The sequence below is a fragment of the Monodon monoceros genome, unplaced genomic scaffold, assembly GCF_005190385.1.
Source record: "Monodon monoceros isolate NGI ecotype Baffin Bay Population unplaced genomic scaffold, NGI_Narwhal_1 Super_Scaffold_5, whole genome shotgun sequence".
In the NCBI taxonomy this organism is placed as follows: Eukaryota; Metazoa; Chordata; class Mammalia; order Artiodactyla; family Monodontidae; genus Monodon; species Monodon monoceros.
Window position 1 is genome coordinate 28376039 of NW_021703782.1, and position 18563 is coordinate 28394601.

General features: G+C 46.3%; 1 protein-coding gene across 1 annotated transcript in view; it reads left to right on the plus strand.

Moving 5' to 3' along the window:
- Positions 1-6708: 6708 nt before the first annotated feature.
- Positions 6709-18563, plus strand: part of FBP1 (fructose-bisphosphatase 1) — a 25563-nt gene continuing 13708 nt past the window's right edge. The window contains exons 1-2 of the mRNA XM_029202519.1: positions 6709-7003; positions 16794-16956. Coding sequence (XP_029058352.1) covers positions 6834-7003; positions 16794-16956 — 333 coding nt within the window. The 5' untranslated portion in view covers positions 6709-6833. The remainder of the gene's footprint in view (positions 7004-16793; positions 16957-18563) is intronic.

Here is an 18563-nt window from a genome sequence, read left to right on the forward strand (position 1 = left end):
ATAATATAATCATGAATATATGTCATTATACATTTGTCCAGACCCATAGAATGTACAACACCAAGAGTGAACCTTAATGTGAACTATGGAGTTTTTTTTGATTTTTGTTCTTTGTTTTTGCGGTACGCGGGCCTCTCACTGCTGTGGCCTCTTCTGTCACGGAGCACAGGCCCCGGACGCACAGGCTCAGCGGCCATGGCTCACGGGCCTAGCCGCTCCACGGCATGTGGGATCCTCCCGGACCAGGGCACGAACCCGCGTCCCCTGCATCGGCAGGCGGACTCTCAACCACTGCGCCACCAGGGAAGCCCTGAACTATGGATTTTGAGTGATGATGTGTCAATGTAGGTTCATCCTTGGTAACACATATACCACTCTAGTGAGTGACGTTGATAATGGGGTGGCCGTGCATGTGTGGGGCAGAGGGTGTATGGGAAATCTCTATACCTTCCTCTCAATTTTGTTGTGAACCTAAAACTTCTCTAAAAAGAAAAAATGGGGTCTTTTTGAAAATATGAAGCAACTGAACGTAGGAATCTGGAGCTCCAAGGGGAGATCTGGGATAGAGATGGGAGTTTAGTAGCCATTAGAAAACAGATGGTAATTAAAGCCACGGGCTGGCCTTGGGAGACTACTACCCAGAGGGTCCATGAAGAGCTCCAGAGGGGTAGAAGACAAAGCAGGAGGGCGTGTGACAAAGGAACCAAGAGAGTGTTGCAAGAAAAAGGGAACAGTCGACAATGTCTAATGTTCCTGAGAAGTCAAGAAGAGAACTGAAAATGTATGCTGAGTTTAGCAACGTGGAAGTCATCAGTGACCCTGGCGAGGGTTTATTCAATGGGCAAATCGGGTTCGAAGCTAACCCACAATAGGCTGTGAAAATGGAGCAAGTTTTTACAGTCGTTGACCCTTTTTACATTTTCTCAAGAATCTTGACTGTGAAATGGTAGCTGGAGAGGAGTAAGGGGGGGGCAAGGGAAGGATTTTGTTTGTTTTCCTTTTAAGATATGAAGGATTTGAACACAATAAGATAATAAGACAGATCCATTTGAGAGGAGGTAGTTGAATGAACAAGAAGCAGACAGTCAACAGTGGGGCAGGGTTTGCTGAGACAGCAAACAGATGGGCTCCAAGGCTCAGATGCAGGATTGGTTTTAGGAGGTTCAGATTAGAGGCAGATGTAGTTAGATTTCTCACTTAGGCAGAAGTTGAAGAGCTCCTATCTAAAGCTTTTATTTCACCAATAAAGTTGGAGGTGAGGGGCTGGAGGTTTGAGAATAGGTGGGTGAATTGATTGGAGAAATGTCCAACAGTGTTGAGGGCAAAGTATGGCTTTATGAATCTATGGTGAGCCAGTTGGTATGACTTTCTCCAGTGGAGTGATCAGTGGAGAGAGCAAATAGCTGGGTTTATCCTGGCGGAGGTGATGAAAACACAGGAGGGCAAGGAGTTGAGAATATTGCCAAGAATGTCAATGAAATGATGCCTTGTGGGATCTCTGCTGGAAAAGGAAGTCTGGAACAAAGAGGCTGGTAGATTAGGAAAGAGTAGAGGATGACTACCAAACCCAAGTTCACCCCTCACTTCCTCTGTGAACGCTTCCCCAATTACCTCATGGAGAAGTGATTCTGCCTTCTCCCTGGTTCCTGAGGAATCCATGTGCATATCATTCCTCACCTGATGCAACAGTTATTTGTATTTATGACACTCAACAAATATTTATTGTACTTACTATGTGCTGTCAAAGAATAGTACAATGACCATCAGAGAGAGCCATACATACATAACTATACTACTACTACTACTAATAATGCTGAATTTATTTACTTGTCAGGCAAGTGAAGGAATTCACTCACTTTTCTTCTGGGAGGAGAAAACTCAGGTTTTTTTGTTTTAGGAATTAGAAAAAATAGGTTTCGTGGTAGCTATGCTAATTGAGGATTGACAGCATGTACCCTGGATAGGATGGCTTAGAAAAAATCCCTTGTTCATTGGTCACAAAAGGGTCTTCAGTGAGTTCTACTATGGGTCTAGCATCCTGGGTCTCTTCAACCAGTTAGAACGAGTTGAGGTGAAGCAGCATTCCGTTCCGATATCTCCTCAGCGAGTGCAGCTCTAAGTAAAAACATTACCCTTTTACAGTACGATGCATTGTTCTATGTCCTGGGGCAGCAAGGGCAGTTCCTGCCCTCCTTGGAGCTTGTAGCCCAGTGTGGGGGGCAGCAAAGGTACCGAGCACTGGAATAAGTAGATGATGGAGGAGGTCCAAAGGGCAGTGAAGGCCCACAGAAGGGGAGCTGACCCAGCTCCGGGGAGCTGGGCCTCAGAGACCTGTCTGGTGGCCAAGAATTACCAGGGACAAGTGAGCTCACGGAGAGGGGTGAGCTGTTTCAGGCAAGTGGCCCAGGCTTGAGGCAGGAGGGAACTGGGCTACGGAGATCTTGGAAGCCACACAGGCTAAGAAGTAGACTCCTGAGGCAGCTTCTCTGAGTTAGAACCTGCTAACCCTGCTGCTTAGCTGTGTGACCTGGGGAGGGCTACTTAATGTCTCCAAACCACAGTTTCCTCATTTGTCAAAGTGGAATCATAGCTGCATTTATTCATAAGGGTGTGTGGGATCAAATGATATAATTTGTTTAAAACCACACTTAGCACAATGCTAGGCATTTAATAAGAACTCAACAAACATTACCTATTATTATTACTCAGAGTCAAAGAATGTAAAGGAAGGAAGGAATCTTGCAAAAACGTTTAGTTTCACTTCCTTATTTTACAAGTAAGGAAGCTTGGCCCAAAGAGATTAAGTGACATTCATAAGATAAGCTGGTTTCTAGCAGAGCTGGTCCTGGAATCTGGGTGTTTTCCTTCTTAGTCTCATCCCATGGTACAGAAGCAGTATGTTTAGTGCTTGGGTTCAAATCCCCACTCAGCTACTTATTACTGTATGGCATTGGGCAGGAGAGTAAACCTGTCTAAGCTTTATGAAAATGGAGCTAAGAACCTCAGGAGGTTGTCATAGGGATTAATCACTGTCATAGGCAGTGAAGACACATTCAAGAAACCCAGCCCATGGATGTTCCATTATGCCCTTTTTCTTTTTTTATTTATTTCTTTTTTTTCTTGAGAAATTACACTTGGAAGAATTTATTAAAAGGAAAGATTTGGATATAAGGGCAACACTTGGTGTACATGAATATACATCACTGCATCATACATTATTATTATTATTATCACTTTTTTTTTTTTTGTCTGCATTGCGTCTTTGTTGCTGTGGACGGGCTTTCTCCAGTTGCGGTGAGCAGGGGCTACTCTTCATTGCGGTGCGTGAGCTTCTCATTGCAGTGGCTCCTCTTGTTGTGGAGCATGGGCTGTAGGCGCACGGGCTTAAGTAGTTGCACCACGCGGGCCCTAGAGTGCAGGGGCTTCAGTAGTTGCGGTGCATGGGCTCAGTAGTTTTGGCTCGTGGGCTTAGTTGCTCCGTGGCATGTGGGATCTTCCTGGACCAGGGATCGAACCTGTGTCCCCTGCTTTGACAGGTGGATTCTTAACTGCTGTGCCACCAGGGAAGTCCCCATTATTATTTTTAAAAACAGAAACAATTCAATGGATATCATCAGTAAGAGTCTAGTGAGAAGTGTTTTGGTATACTCACAGAGTGAAATACTTTCCATTAGTTAAAAGAATCTCCAGGTGATAATCTTGTGAGTGGTTTGTTTTTGGTTTTGTCTTTTAAATTTTTTTATGACTTCATCATTTAAATGTTTATTTTATGTTGGAGTGTAGTTGATTAACAATGTTGTTTTAGTTTCAGGTGTACAGTAAAGTGATTCAGTTATACAGATACATGTATCTATTCTTTTTCAAATTCTTTTCCCATTTAGGTTATAACAGAATATTGATCTCTGCTCCCACTGGCCTTTATTGGCTCCCACCCAGACGGTCCTGGGAGCCTCCCACTTGGTGTCTCTTTCTCAATTTTCTCTCCACTTCAATCTACCCCAAGCGTTACATCTAGGAAAAGTAGAATCTTGTCACATGTCATTTGTCATAAAACTTTGAAGGTCCTCTGCCATCCTCAGTGGTGCTTCTCAAACTATTTGTGGTGAAAGACTGGTTTTAAAAAACATTCCCAATCCATCATGGGTCATTGCTTCTGTAGAATACAATAAAAATGAATTTCAAGAAAAATGAGATTAAAAAGACATAAAACACAGGCCCCAATTTTTTTTTTTTTTCGGTACGCGGGCCTCTCACTGCTGTGGCCTCTCCCGTTGCGGAGCACAGGCTCCAGACGCGCAGGCTCAGTGGCCATGGCTCACGGGCCCAGCCGCTCCACGGCATGTGGGATCTCCCCAGACCGGGGCACGAACCCGTGTCCCCTGCATCGGCAGGCGGACTCTCAACCATGCGCCACCAGGGAAGCCCTCAACTAATTTTTTTTAAACATATGAGATAATCAGACCCAAGTTTGGCAGTCAGTTTCTGCCATCTGGAAGAGTGATTTCAGGGACCCTGTTCACACCTGTGTTCCCTGCACCCAGAGGTCTCTTGTTTCTTATTAAAAAGGAACTCAACCCTCGCCCCCCTCCAGTCACAGAAAAGGTGGCTTCTAAACCCAGAGGTCTCTAGTTTCCCACAGGAAGGAATGCAACCTTCCAGAATAGTAGGAATGGAGTTCCCACTCACAGAGACCTGCGGTTGCTTACCGGCAGGAATGCAACCTCCCAGTTATAAAAATCAGAACCCCTGGACTCAAACCCAGGGTGAAATCAAATACCCAAGCCCAGCTGTGTGTTTCTCAAATTCTGCTTTCATCAAAAGTGAGGCTATCCTGATACCCCCACCTATTATAGCACCGGTCCTGAATTCTACACACCCTCTGAAGTCTGCTGATGTAACATGGAAGAGCTAAATCAATCAGATTCCATGTTCGATCTGTTTCTTTGACTTTAACCTTTGCTTTTCGTTGTTTTTGTTATTATAATCATACATAATGGCCTGCCTCAGGGAACCCTGCCCCTCTGCCTGAATGTTAAACTAAAGTGCCTCTGTTCAGCTCACAGGGAGACAATCTGACCCCGCCCACCTGTGGATGGCTGCAAGAAAGAGGAAATTAACACATCCCCTCCCTGAGGCTGGCCATTTTAGGGGATATTTGCAAAACTTATGGCCTTTTTACTTTACTTCCCCATCTCCTCCCCTTCTCTGTGCTATAAAAGAAACTGGCATCCAAACTCCGATAAGACGGTTTTTCAGCGACACTAGTCTGCCATCTTTCCAAATAAAGTCGTATTCCCTGCCTCAACAGTTCTTCTCCGATTCACTGGCCTGTCATTAGGCGAGCAGAGCGAGCTTGGACTCGATAACACTAGCACTGAACACTGAACAGAGTCGTTCGCGTGACCACTTTGCCCACAGAGATCCAGGGGGCGAGCAGTCTCTGAACCAATTGATGCCCAGAAGAACAATGTTTGACCAAGAGAACCCGGATGATCTGACCAATACCAGAAGCGAATAAGTCTACTTCACTCCAGTGTGGCCGGCTCCCCTTGTCCCTGGTCAGGGCACACGTCCTACCAGAGTTGCCAGAAATTGTACTGGACTCAATGGGTCCATCTTTTGGGGTGCTTAGCCAATGAACACACCAAGTACTTAGAAAAAAAAAAAAAATATATATATATAGTTGCACTGGGTCTTGAGTGCGGCATGAGAACTCTTAGTTGCGGCATGCATGTGGGATCTAGTTCCCTGACCAGGGATGGAACCCAGGCTCCCTGCACTGGGAGCATGGAGTCTTATCCACTATGCCACCAGGGAAGTCCCCACACCAAGTACTTTGATTAAACAGAAGCATTTGTTACTTGTGACAAGGAGACAGGGGATAGTTCTCAAAGCACTGTCTCACTAACAGTAAGTGCTCAATAAATGTTCTATGAATCAGTGTATGAACTGCCTTAGGACTGCAGCAATGTGCCTACAAAGCAGTCAAGATGTGGCCTCGGAGCCCCTGTCCTCAGTGTGGTATCCAGGAGACACTTTCCTGTGTCTGTGACTGTTTTCTCTACAAAATGCAGTTGTTGGAAAGGAAGGTCCCCAACAGCTCTCAAATTACAGGAATCTTGAGAAGAGGCCTGAATTAAGGAACCAAAGCCGGGCCATCAGACAGGTAAGGAACAAGGGAATCCACATCTCCTGAAGTTGGTCAGAAGAGCCAGGTGACAGGCCAAGCAGGGGTGGACAGAGGGCAGGGAGCAGATGGCAGGTGGCCACGGTGGGGGAGGGAACCGCAGTGGTTAGAGCCTCCTGCCGGAACCCGGGAGCAGCTGGGCTGCAGCGCTGCACTGAGCACCACACTTACCCTTCCCAACTTACGTTTTATATCTTGGGGGGAAAATCATGATTGCAACTCTGTGGCAGGGTCGTTGTGGGGACTGAAAAAGACCATGTAGGTGGCCCACGCCAGTGGCCGTGCTTTGAGGAAGCGTGGCGCGGCGACAGCGGAGGAACCGGAGGTGGCGGTGGGCCGCGGGGGAGCGGACAGCTCCGCTGTTGGAGGAACTGAGACTGGACAAGGATCCCGGACGGGGGGTGGGGGTGGAGGGCGGAGTGGGCGGGGCTGCAGTTGGAGGGGCGGGGCCGGGGCGCGGAGGTGTTCCTGTGGGCGGAGGGCGGTGACCCGCGCCTATAGGCTCCGCGGGACACCCCGCTGGGACCGGGCCCACTCCGAGCGGTGCTGACCCTCCGTCGGTCTGCGCTCCAGCCGCGTCCTGCCGCGTCCCACCGCGTCCCGCGGCCTGCACCTGCCGCCCAGCGCTCAGCAGCCCGGCCACAGCATGACGGACCAGGCGGCCTTCGACACCAATATCGTCACCCTGACCCGCTTCGTCATGGAGGAGGGCAGGAAGGCCCGCGGCACGGGCGAGATGACCCAACTGCTCAATTCGCTCTGCACCGCGGTCAAAGCCATCTCCACCGCTGTGCGCAAGGCGGGCATCGCGCACCTGTGAGTCAGGCCTCTGTACCCCCGGACCCCTCACCTTGGCCGCGTCCTCTTTCTCTGGCAGGGAATCTGCCGAGCAGTCCGATGTCTGATCCTCTGCCCCTGCTGTCAGTCTCTCTGTCTGACATCTGGGACTCTCTCTCCCTCTCCCTCCCTCCCTCCCTCTCTCTCTGCCCCTCTGCAGAAGCTCAAGCCGCACTCAAGCCTAGTTCCCCCTTCCATTAAGCTTCCCACCTGGGGGCCTGTCTCACAGTCCACAGCTGCATCCATCCTGCAGCCTGCTCCCCTGGGCTGAGCAGCCTGCCTTAGCACCCCTCTGGCTTCCTCCTGATGAAATTGGCTGGCCAGGTGGGCACCTGGCCTGACTGCCATACCCATCCTATCCTCAAACAGGCAAGTGCTGGCCCAGGTGCCTTCCTTTCCCTTTCTTTTCTTTGACCTCCTTCACTCCCTTTGGAATTGGGGTCCCAAGGCAGGTTTCTAATTCAGTATCTCCTTGACCCTAGACAAGTCCTGTTAGGAGCAGTGAGTGGAACCCCCACTGCGAGGAGGCCCTCTGTCCAGAGCTTTCAGGGGCGGCAGTGCTGGTGTGCACAGGGCGGCAGGAGGTCTGGAGTGGGGCTTGAGATGCTGTATTTCTAAGACGTTCTTCTGTGGTAGGTGGTGCTGAGACTGCTGGTCCGCAGATCACATTGTGTTTAGCAAAGCAATCATAGGACATGGGGATTCAGAGAGTACCTTCTTGTGTGGCTTGTTGTAAGTAACACAAGTGCCCTTTGATTTATTCTGGTGTGCACGAGCATTTTATGTTTAGACTGGTCCTCAGTATAGCTGAAGGGTGCCTGGGTTTTCAGATTGCCCACACTTCTTCCTAATACTTCCCACACTTAGGAACACCTTAAACATTGTGCACAGTGCTCTTAGCTTATCTGAAAAAGTATAACCCCTGTAACCTAGTTTCCTTTTCTGGTCAGCTCTTTGCCTTTGGTCCCACAGTATGGCTTGGTAGAGCTAACTCTTTTTTTTTTTTTTTTTAATTTTTATTTTATATTGGAGTATAGTTGATTAACAGTGTTGTAATAGTTTCAGGTGTACAGCAAAGTGAGTCAGTTATACATGTATCTATTCTTTTTCAAATTCTTTTCCCATTTAGGTTATTACAGAGTATTGAGCAGAGTTCTCTGTGCAGTAGGTCCTTGTTGGCTATCTATTTTAAATATAGCAGTGTGTACACGTCAATCCCAAACTCCGAACCTATCCGAGCTAACTGTTAAGGAAGGAGTGTATCATCACATTTATTTTCAGATGTCAAGCAGGGATGGCACTTGCTGGGAGACCGATTGGGACAGTACGTTAGGAAGGTGGTGATTCCATTACTATTTCACCTATGGTCCCTCTTAATACATTTCTAAGGAGGCTGTGCTTTAGGAAACACACTCAATTAAAATCTTACTTCAAATTTAATTTACAGTAAGTAAAAGTGTCCTAACAGCTTTATCTGCCTTTGAAAACCAGGGAGCTTCTTCAAAAAGAGTGCTTGTCATTTCTTGTATTATTTTAAAATGTGTCAGCACCTTTCACAACCCCAAAGAGACTCCGAAACACAAGATCTGCTTTGAGGTGCATCTTTCCCACCTTTTAAGTAATGTCAGATAGTGGGACCTTAGGTAGTGGGATTTTGATAGTGGGACCTGGACAAAGGGTGCTAATGTTGGCTATATAAATTATGTATATTTTTACACTAGGTACCTGTAAATACCAGGTTAAAAAATATTGTTGTTGCTATCATTATAAATTCCTTAATAAGTTGCACTCAACAAACATTCAAACCACTCAGAAGAACACAACGGGAAAAGTGAAACCCACCTCTACCCATTCCCTGGGGTATCCACTATTCATAATTTACTGGTTATTTTACTAGATACTTCTTTTTTTTATGTCTTTTTTTAAAAATTGGAGTATAGTTGATTTACAGTGTTGTGTTTTTGGGTATACAGCAAAGTGAGTCAGTTATACTAGATACTTCTTTATATTAATATAAATTTATACATGGATACATATTTCCATATGACTCTTTGTAAATAGCAAACAGAATGGAATCACACTTAATGTATTCTTCTGCAGTTTGCTTTCATTATTCAACAATATATATATCCAACATCCTTCAATGTTAGGGCATGTAAATCCACCTCCTCCTTTTTAATTGCTGCATTGTGTTCCACTGCATGGACATGTCATGAGCTATTTGACATCTCCCATATGTTTGGACATGCCACTGGTCTTTGACTATTTCAAACAGCATTGTACCTGTGAAATGGGTGTTGATGCATGGCCATGGGGGTGGCTGACAGAGGAGGACGTTAAGTACTCCTGTGGGAAAATAAGTTTGACTGTCTCAGTATCACATGTAGTTGAGCAGGGGGCAATAAGACAACATCTTAACCTAGGCCTCCAGATTACACTCATGACTTCGATATCCTGGATGAAAAGGCCAGCATGCCTGCAAATAACTTGGTAGTGCTGATGACTTGCCCTAGAAGGGCATCTAGCCAGAGGGACAAGATGATTGCAGATTGCAGGAGCCTTGCGGAAACAGTTCATGGAGCTCAGCCATGACTCCTCATTAGGGACACATCAGGAGTTTAAACGTAGAGCCTGGAGAGCTCTCTCTCTCTCTCTCTCTCTCTCTCTGTCTCTTTAGTTCTGGAAGAGACTGAGAGATGAGAATGATACAGAGCTTATGCTGTAGGGAAAACAGTACAAGTATAGAATTATAAAACAATAGAGATCTGAAAGACGCTTTCCTAGAGGTACCAAAAATATGATTTGGATGCAGAGGACTGTGCAGTATCAACACAGGCGTTTGCAATGGTCAGGAAGAGATGGTCATGGGCTTGATGGCTGGAGAGCATTTTAGGCTGGGCCATTGTGTGAGGAAATGTACAAAGTAGGAAGATGTTGCTGGAAAAGTTGTTCATTCAGTTTGACTGAAGCCTGGACTACTTCAAGTAATGTAGTGGTGGGGCATTTGCGGCTGTTAAATTGTGGGTGCATTGGGGGAACATCAAATGGCAAGGGTGAATACTTTATATTTGGGGGGATAAGCAAAGGGGAGAGGTACAGATTTTGTTTTTTTCTTTTTTTTGCGGTACGCGGGCCTCTCACTGTTGTGGCCTCTCCCGTTGCGGAGCACAGGCTCCGGACGCGCAGGCTCAGCGGCCATGGCTCACGGGCCCAGCCGCTCCGCGGCATGTGGGATCTTCCCGGACCGGGGCACGAACCCGTGTCCCCTGCATCGGCAGGTGGACTCTCAACCACTGCGCCACCAGGGAAGCCCTAAGAGCACATTTTGGAGAGAGGTGGAGCTGGGCTCAAATTCCTGCCTCTGCTATTTAACTTCTGTGAGGATTTAGGCAATTGACGTAACATCTCTGAGCCTCAGCTTCCCCACCTGTAAGATGGAGACAACTTTTTTTTTAATCCTCAAAGAGTTGTATGCGGAGGAACTGAGTTCATTCAGTTGATACTGTCATCATTGTTTTCCTAGGTTGAAGCTTTTTGTTTCTAGAAAACAGATAGCCTATATCCTGCTTTTCATTCCTTAGTAGTTGCCCACATGCGTTTCAACAGGGATATATTCCAGGCTAGAATATTATATATTAAGATGACTTTGCTCCCTCAGATTGGTTACCGGAAACTTCCCATCATGCTCACGTGACATCGGGAAAACTTTCTTATAAATATGAGGTCACTTCTGTTGTTTGGTGGAAGAAAATAATAAATAACTTCAGTTTTAATTTTGGAATTACAGGTCAGTTAACACATACTTGAGCTTATCTTCAAGTTTGCAGAGTTTACAATCTTAAACTTCTGGAAATTTTATCATATGTATCTTATATTCTTGAATTATCATCTCCATGTTACCAAAAAGGAATTGTAACTTCCTTTCCACACCAAAAGCAGAGCCAGCCACATACCATCCTATTTGCTCACCTGGGGCTGGCATGAACTCAAGCGAACCTTGGGACTTGTGGCCTTTGAAGCTGCTCTGGTTGACACCTCTTCTTCAATGTATAGTCGTCCCTAGGTATCCACCAGGGATCGGTTCCAGAACACCCAACAGGTACCAAAATCGCGAATGCTTAAGTCCTTTAGGTAAAATGGCTGAGTACAGTCCGCCCTGCGTGATCTCGGATTCAACTAACTTCCGGGGGGAAATTCGCAGATGCAGAACCCAGGATACCGAGGGTGGCCTGTATTTCTCATCCGACCTTTGGATGTTCTGGGGTGGGTGAATGGTTGGTCATTTACTTCAGAATCAATCAGTAACAAGTCATGTTACCTTCAACTTCAGTGATAAGGATTAAATAATAATCTGCCTCCCTTTTTCTTCTAAAAATGAGCTCTTCCACTTGGCTCTCCTGCATGCTATCTAAAGGGTGGCCTGCTTTACACTGCCATGCTGACATCAGAAGGAAAAGGTCTAGTTAGTTAGCAAATCAAGGAAGTCATCGAAAGTTCTTCCCTAAGTGTGGCCCTGGCTCCGGTCCTTGCGTCTAGCGATCTGCTTCAGAAATGTTAAAGGAGCCTTTCCCCTGACCATCATTAATTACAGACTTATGGCTGTGAAATGGCTGTAGAAACCGTATGCAAATTTGAAAAACCATGCTAATATTTAGTCCAAATATCTAAGGATTTAAAAATACTGGCCAAATTAACCTATCCTTCTAAAGAGTTTCCCATCATATGAATTAAAATGACTTAACAGCTGTTTCAAATTTTCAGTGAGGTTTTTATAGTAAGCATAAGAGGAGATATTACAATACTCGCCCTGTGTTGTGGCCAGAAAAAAAAACAAAACAAAAAGAAGAGATATTACAGACAGCAGCTTCTCAAATTGATTTTTCTCCCCAAACTCCAGAAAGAGAAATTTTGTGTCTCTGGGGGTTGAAAAACAAACAGTCACAGGGGCATAAACCACAGGATGCTGTGCTACCCTGAACAACTTGGGCTGCATGGCCAACTAATATGAATAAAATTGAAGTGACATATCATAAGCATCTCAAATGAAATAATATTCCCAGGGAGACTTCAGTCAAATGTGAACTTTGACCACTTTCTTTTCTTGTCACTTAGTTACCTGTGACACTGTTCCGCATTGCCTGTCTTCCCAGAAGCTGCCTGAAAAACTGGTTTAGAAGTCATTTCCCCTCCCCTTCATCAACCAACCTGTACAACCAATCTGTGGGCTCCATTAAGAACAATGATGGCTGCCATTGTCCGCTATGAATCAGGTGCATCACGTGGGTTAGCCCTCACCCTTACAAAGCCTGGAAACAATCAGGGAGCTGAGACAACCTGATGGAAGTCATATAATCAGTAAGAGGAAAGGCAGAATTTGAACCCAGGTCCCTGGTGCTGTGTTCTTGTCGGGACCCACCTTGCTTCTCAGCATGGTTGTATTACTGCTGCGGGGAGTTAGGGATGGAAGAGAATGATACCATTTCTTGTTCACTACCTTGGTGCCAGTCTCTGTTCTAAGCCCTTTACCTATGTCAACTCATTTACTCCCCCTCTCTACATACTGTGACATAGATACACTAAATTCCCATTTTACCAAAGATCAGAGAAGCTAAGAGATTTGCACAGGGTTGGTTAACATGTGACAGAGCTGGGATTTTAACCCCGGGGTCTAGAGTCCCAGCCCATGGAGGAAAGGGCCTGATGATGATGCTGCCTTTTCCCCACTGCTCCTGCGCGTGCCCATCGGGTTATACAGTAAAGGCTCTTCTTCCATCCTTTGGGGCCTTTGATGGAATGATGGCTGATCAGAATGCAGAAGAGTATTGTTTCTAAGGGATTTTCTGAAAACTTAGGAAGAAAATAAACTATGTGCTCTTCGGCTAATTAGTTCCTTGAGGATTTTCTTAGGGCTTTTTTCTTCTGTCAAAGTTGTAGAAGCCTTTCCTGCTTCCGGCTTTTCATTGATCCATGGAATGTGTTCCCTTGGGGGTCTTGCTTCCCTTCTGGAGGCATCTTGGGAGAAGCCTGACTGAGCGTTTGCCTAGTCCTGCCTCATCATCCCTGGGCGGGATGACACAGGGCTGTGTGAGAAACTCCTCGTGTCATGGCTAACTTCCTGCGCTAAGGTGCAACGTACAGAATCTGAGGTGATTGGGTATAGACTCAGATATTGTCACTATTGACATGGCAAGCTGGGAATTCATTCCCCTGAATCCTGTTTCTACCTTAGAATTACTTTCCTGGGCCTTCTCGAAGACTTTCCTAACACAAGGTCTCACCAAGGGAAACCCTCCCAGAAGATGACCTAGAAGAGTTATAAAGTGCCTGAATTTTGAGTCTGAGGGTCCCAGAATCATCTATCTCCATGTTTTTTATGCTTCACAAGCAACTGGAGGATAGATGGGGAAAGGTCCTTCTGGTTAGAACAGAGGAGGGACCCTCCATGGGAGTAATGAGGAAGAAGGAGGGGTGACCACCCAACCAGGCAGGGAGGCGGAGCCATCCAGTGGTCTGCATAGTTTGGCCATGAAGATGGCCATTTCAGTTCTGGTGTGGTGAGTGTCCCCTACAGTGTTCATCCTGCAGCCGTTATATGGCCCCTTCCGACTCCCCGTGGACAGGTGGTGCCACCCTCTGTGACCCAAGGGCAGGATCCACCTCAGAACCCTGGAACAGCAGTGAGGAACCTGGCTGGTGGTCTTGGCTGGACAACCCAGCTGCCCTGACGCTGACTGTAACCTCTTGTAGCCCACCACATGGGAAAAAGACTTTGAGGTTTAAAAAGTTACTTATATAGGGCTTCCCTGGTGGCGCAGTGGTTGAGAGTCCGTCTGCCGATGCAGGGGACATGGGTTCGTGCCCAGGTCCGGGAAGATCCCACATGCCGCAGAGCGGCTAGGCCCGTGAGCCATGGCCACTGAGCCTGTGCGTCTGGAGCCTGTGCTCCACAACGGGAGGGGCCGCAGCGGTGAGAGGCCCGCGTACAGCAAAAAAAAAAAAAAAAAAAGTTACTTATATAAATGTGCACAGAGTAGCTCTTCCCATTTGGAAATATGTGAAAAACAAATTCTCTGTTCCTTTGGATAAATTACTGACCCAGAGCTGTTCTTTGGAATCATTACTGGCTGGCTTATTTGGGCTCTTTTAAGGCTTTGTTATAGCTTCATTTTCGTTTGAAAAACATTCAAAGTATCCTTCAGCTGGAACTGCTCCTTTGCAGTGAGACCTTCCTTGACCATCTAAACCCCTTGCCCTGCCATCCCCCAGCATCTTGTTTCATTTTATTAGAGCACCCGTCACTATCCAACATGATCTTATTCGTTCAAAAGCACTTGCTTGTTTCTTGTTTGCCTCACTCACTAGAATATAAGCTCCATGAGGGCAGGGATCTCATCCATCTTGCCCAGCACTGTAACCCCAGCACTCAGCACAGTGGGGACAATAGATATTTGTGGAATAAATGATCACTCACACAGGCCTCTAGGAAGCTTTTGAGTAAGAGGAACTGAGGCCTGACTGTTCTTCACCTATCTCGCTGAGCCAGATACCCAGAACAAAGTGTAAAGTAGGCTTTTCCCATGCCTGCCTCAGTGCCTTGTCCAGCTGTCCCAGCCTCCCAGGCCTCCCTGGAACTGTCCCCATAGGCCGGTCCCTCTGGGGACTGTGCCAGTGGCTTCCTCCACACTCCAAGGTGCCGCTCCTATACTTATTCCTTCAGGCTTGGGTTTCCCTTCTCTTCAGTGGATGCTTTTCAGCAAGTATTACTAGAGGGCCTACTGTGTGCTGGAAGTTGGGACACAGTGGGGGAAAACATACCCTCTGTCCTCATCCTCATGGAAGTACAGATTAAACAACCATGCCAACACGAAGATGATGAAGCCTGGGGGATCTTGAGAGCCCCCTCCCCTCCCACAGTATTGCAGATCCCTAATGAGTGCTTCCTTTAGAGAGCAAACAAGGGACTTAACATGAGGCGTGAAGGGCTGTGCTAAACCCTTTGTGTATGTGTGATAAGTGTATAATCCTCCAACAGCCCCATGAAGCATCATTACCCTCCATGGTCGTGATTGAGAAGGAGGACTCGGAGAGAGCAGGGGACTTGCAGAGCTGAGGGCTGAGCCAGGTCTCTGCCACGAAGCCCATGTTCTTTTCCATCAGCGTTATTCACCCTCCTGAAGTTAGTAGTGACTTTAATGGTGGAAGTGTCGGTCTAGGAAGGAGAGCCAGTGGGTGCCAGCAGGGCCATTGAGGAAGATGCAGGCCATTGAGTTGTTGGCCCCTGCCAAGCCCTAGTTCCATCCAGAATTCGGCTGCCTTCTTTCTTCATCAGTGTCGGCCTCACAATTGAAATGAGAAAGAGACTATGTGGAAAGAGAAGGGAAAACCCAGCTGCAAGTCTGATAGATCCCTTCGTCTCCTACTCATGAAACAGGAGTGACATGATGAAAAGAAGAGGGAGGAGGGCTGGAGGGACAAGACGCTGTTTTCCAGGTGGGCGAGGTAACGACGCTGAAAGAGGCAACACTGGAGAATGGGCTTGATGCTAACTGGAGTTACCTCCTGGAGAGTCGGGCCAGGCGAACCGTTTGGATTCAGAGTTTCTGGTGTTGGCTCAGTTTTGTCCAGCAAGAGACATCCAAGTTATGTTCAGAGAAAATGCATTTTCAGGAGTTGAGCAGTGAATGCCATGACAATCAGTCCCTGGGCAAGTGCCCCCAGCAATCTCAGCCAAGGGTGCCATGGTACCCCTTCTTTCCCATTCTCAGCTGTTTTGTGGTATCTTCAATGCTCCTACTCTTTCCCTTCCCACATCCAGTCTCTTATTTTGTTCAGTGCATCCTTCTTCTAAAACATTTCCCCTCCTTTCAGTGTTCTTACTCAACCCCAGGCTATGACAACCCTCCTCTTCCTTCATTCTAACAAACTAGGCTCCATTTTGGACCAGCCACTTGGATTCTGGAAGTTCCACAATTACTGACTTGCAGATACCTTGAAAATAAAGTAAGGACTCCAGACTTCCCAATCCCTTCAGCCCCTAGGACTCCTGCCAGAGGCAGTGAGGTGCCATTAGGAGAGGCCTGGCTTGGAAGTCAAAGTGAGCTTCTCACCTCTGCTCTGCTGCTCCAGTTTAGGGAAGCCCATTGGTGTCTTGGAGTGAGCATCCTCCTCTATAAAATGGGGTAGTGGGATCTGTCAATATTTCTTTTCTTTTAGGGTCTCATCAGCTATAAAACCATAGATCCCTTGGCTTAGTTTCCCTCTCAGGCTCCTTCCCATCCAGAAGGTTTCTTTGCTTGCTGTGTCTGTCAACTGATTCATTATGCATTAGCTCATGCATTTGGGAGTGAAAATTGGTTCTTGGGGCAGGTGAAAAAAAATCAATCTTTTTGGGTGTGAAATATATGTACATACAGTGCATAAACAGATACACACTTTATCTGCAATATTAAAATTTCATGGGGGAGTGTGTTAGGGGAAAAAAAAACCTCCTTAGGGGCCATAATGAAAAAAAGCTTGAGAAACATCGATTTAACCACAAAGGTGTGCTGGGTACCATGATAGGCACTGGACAGGTGAATGACAATATCTCCTTCCCTCCAGGAGCCAATCCAGATGGATGACCACCTTTCTCATTCTATTTCTCCCAAACCATGTGTCTCCTTTCCTTTCTTCTAAATCTTACCAAATGCCCTCTTTGAGTGAGTTTATAGATGCATTGACATATTCTGGTGGTCATGGCTTATATTTTTGTATCTTTTCTTCCCTGTAGCTATGGAATTGCTGGCTCTACCAACGTGACGGGTGATCAAGTGAAGAAGCTGGATGTCCTCTCCAATGACCTGGTTATTAATGTGTTAAAGTCATCTTTTGCTACCTGTGTTCTTGTGTCGGAAGAAGATAAACACGCCATAATAGTAGAACCTGAGAAAAGGGTGGGTCTGCTACACTTTTGAGGATTTTAATGTAATCATTTTTCTTTCTGGCTTCATAAAGGCCTCCACTTGTTCAGCCAAGCTGGATTCCTAAGACACAGCCTAGATCCCTCCTGAACCATCAGTCATCATTTCACAGATTCCACTTCACTGCCATATCTCAAACTGTCCTCTCCTATCTACACTTCTACCACAGTCCATGCCATTATCATCTCTCCTGCATGCTCATACATGGGAGAGACTCAAATATACTCATACTCATCTCCACTTCTAACTTTTTATTGTCATGTTCAAGGCTCTTCAAAGTCTGGCTCTGTTAACTACGTCCTTCCATCCACCCAATTCCCAACCTTCATAACCAACCTTCCTGCCAATCTAAGCTGTTCATATCAGTGATTCATGCATTGGAATCCTATTAATCTTGTTACCGAACTCAGGGTGCTCAAGAATCCAATACTGAGAGACAAGTGTTGGGTAAAAGGAAAGATAGCCTTATTGAGGAAGCCAGCAATCCTGGGGAGGAGGTAGACTCATGTCCCAAAGAACCAACTCCCTGTTGCCGATCTGGGGGCAAGAGTTTTTAAAGGGCAGCTTCAGGGGCGTATAAGCAGAGGGAGGGGGCTACATGTAGAACAGCACAGTTAGCTCTGATAATCCTCTTGAAATTGGCCATGTGGTGGTCTGATCAGTGTCATCTTGATTGTTTTTTTTAAGTACAGCTAATCTTCAACTCCAGGGTCAGTTTGTTCCCATCTCCTTGAGGCCAGTTCTTAAAAAGAACTGTGTAAGATGGAGGAGCTTTTGTCATTTCTAGTCTGGTCATCATGTAGTTAACTTCTTCCACCTGTGGGGGTTTCAGTATCTGCAAAACAGCTCAAAGGACATGGCTCAGAATATTACCTATAGCCCTTGAGGAGGAACTAAAGGTTCCTGAGTTTGTTTAATGACTCAACTAATATTATTTTGTCTTACTTGATTGTTTTTTCATTTTCTCACTTCTCTGGTTAAACTTATTCTTTGGCTAAAGTTTTTCTACAGACAAGAGGCAGGCAGAGGACATTGGGGTGGGGGGGAATCTGTCTTAAGAAAGCCCTGTAGGGTCCTGCTCAGTTACGGTCTGATTGATTCTTGAGGGTAGAGAATGAATTATATTCTTCTCTGTATCCCAGCCTCTAGCACAGCATTGTAGGGGATCAACAAAAAAATTATTGTTGAAAAAGTGAATGAAAGAGTATATCCAGCTTTCACTGAACAACAAAAATCATGTAATAATAATAACAAAGAAAACCCCCATTTGAGGTGGGTTACTATCTTTCCCTGTTTGAGATGAACTGGGGACATGAAGGAGTAGGATGAGAAGAAAATCAATCAGAAGATGAATTTAAAGGGACTGCCTGATGTCCAGTCTGACCTTTATAAGAGGGATGGGGAGCCACATCTGATTAACTTGTTTTACATCATTCTTTTTTTTTTTTTTTTTTTCCGGTACGCGGGCCTCTCACTGTTGTAGCCTCTCCCGTTGCGGAGCAACAGGCTCTGGACGCGCAGGCTCAGCGGCCATGGCTCACAGGCCCAGCCGCTCCGCGGCATGTGGGATCCTCCCGGAC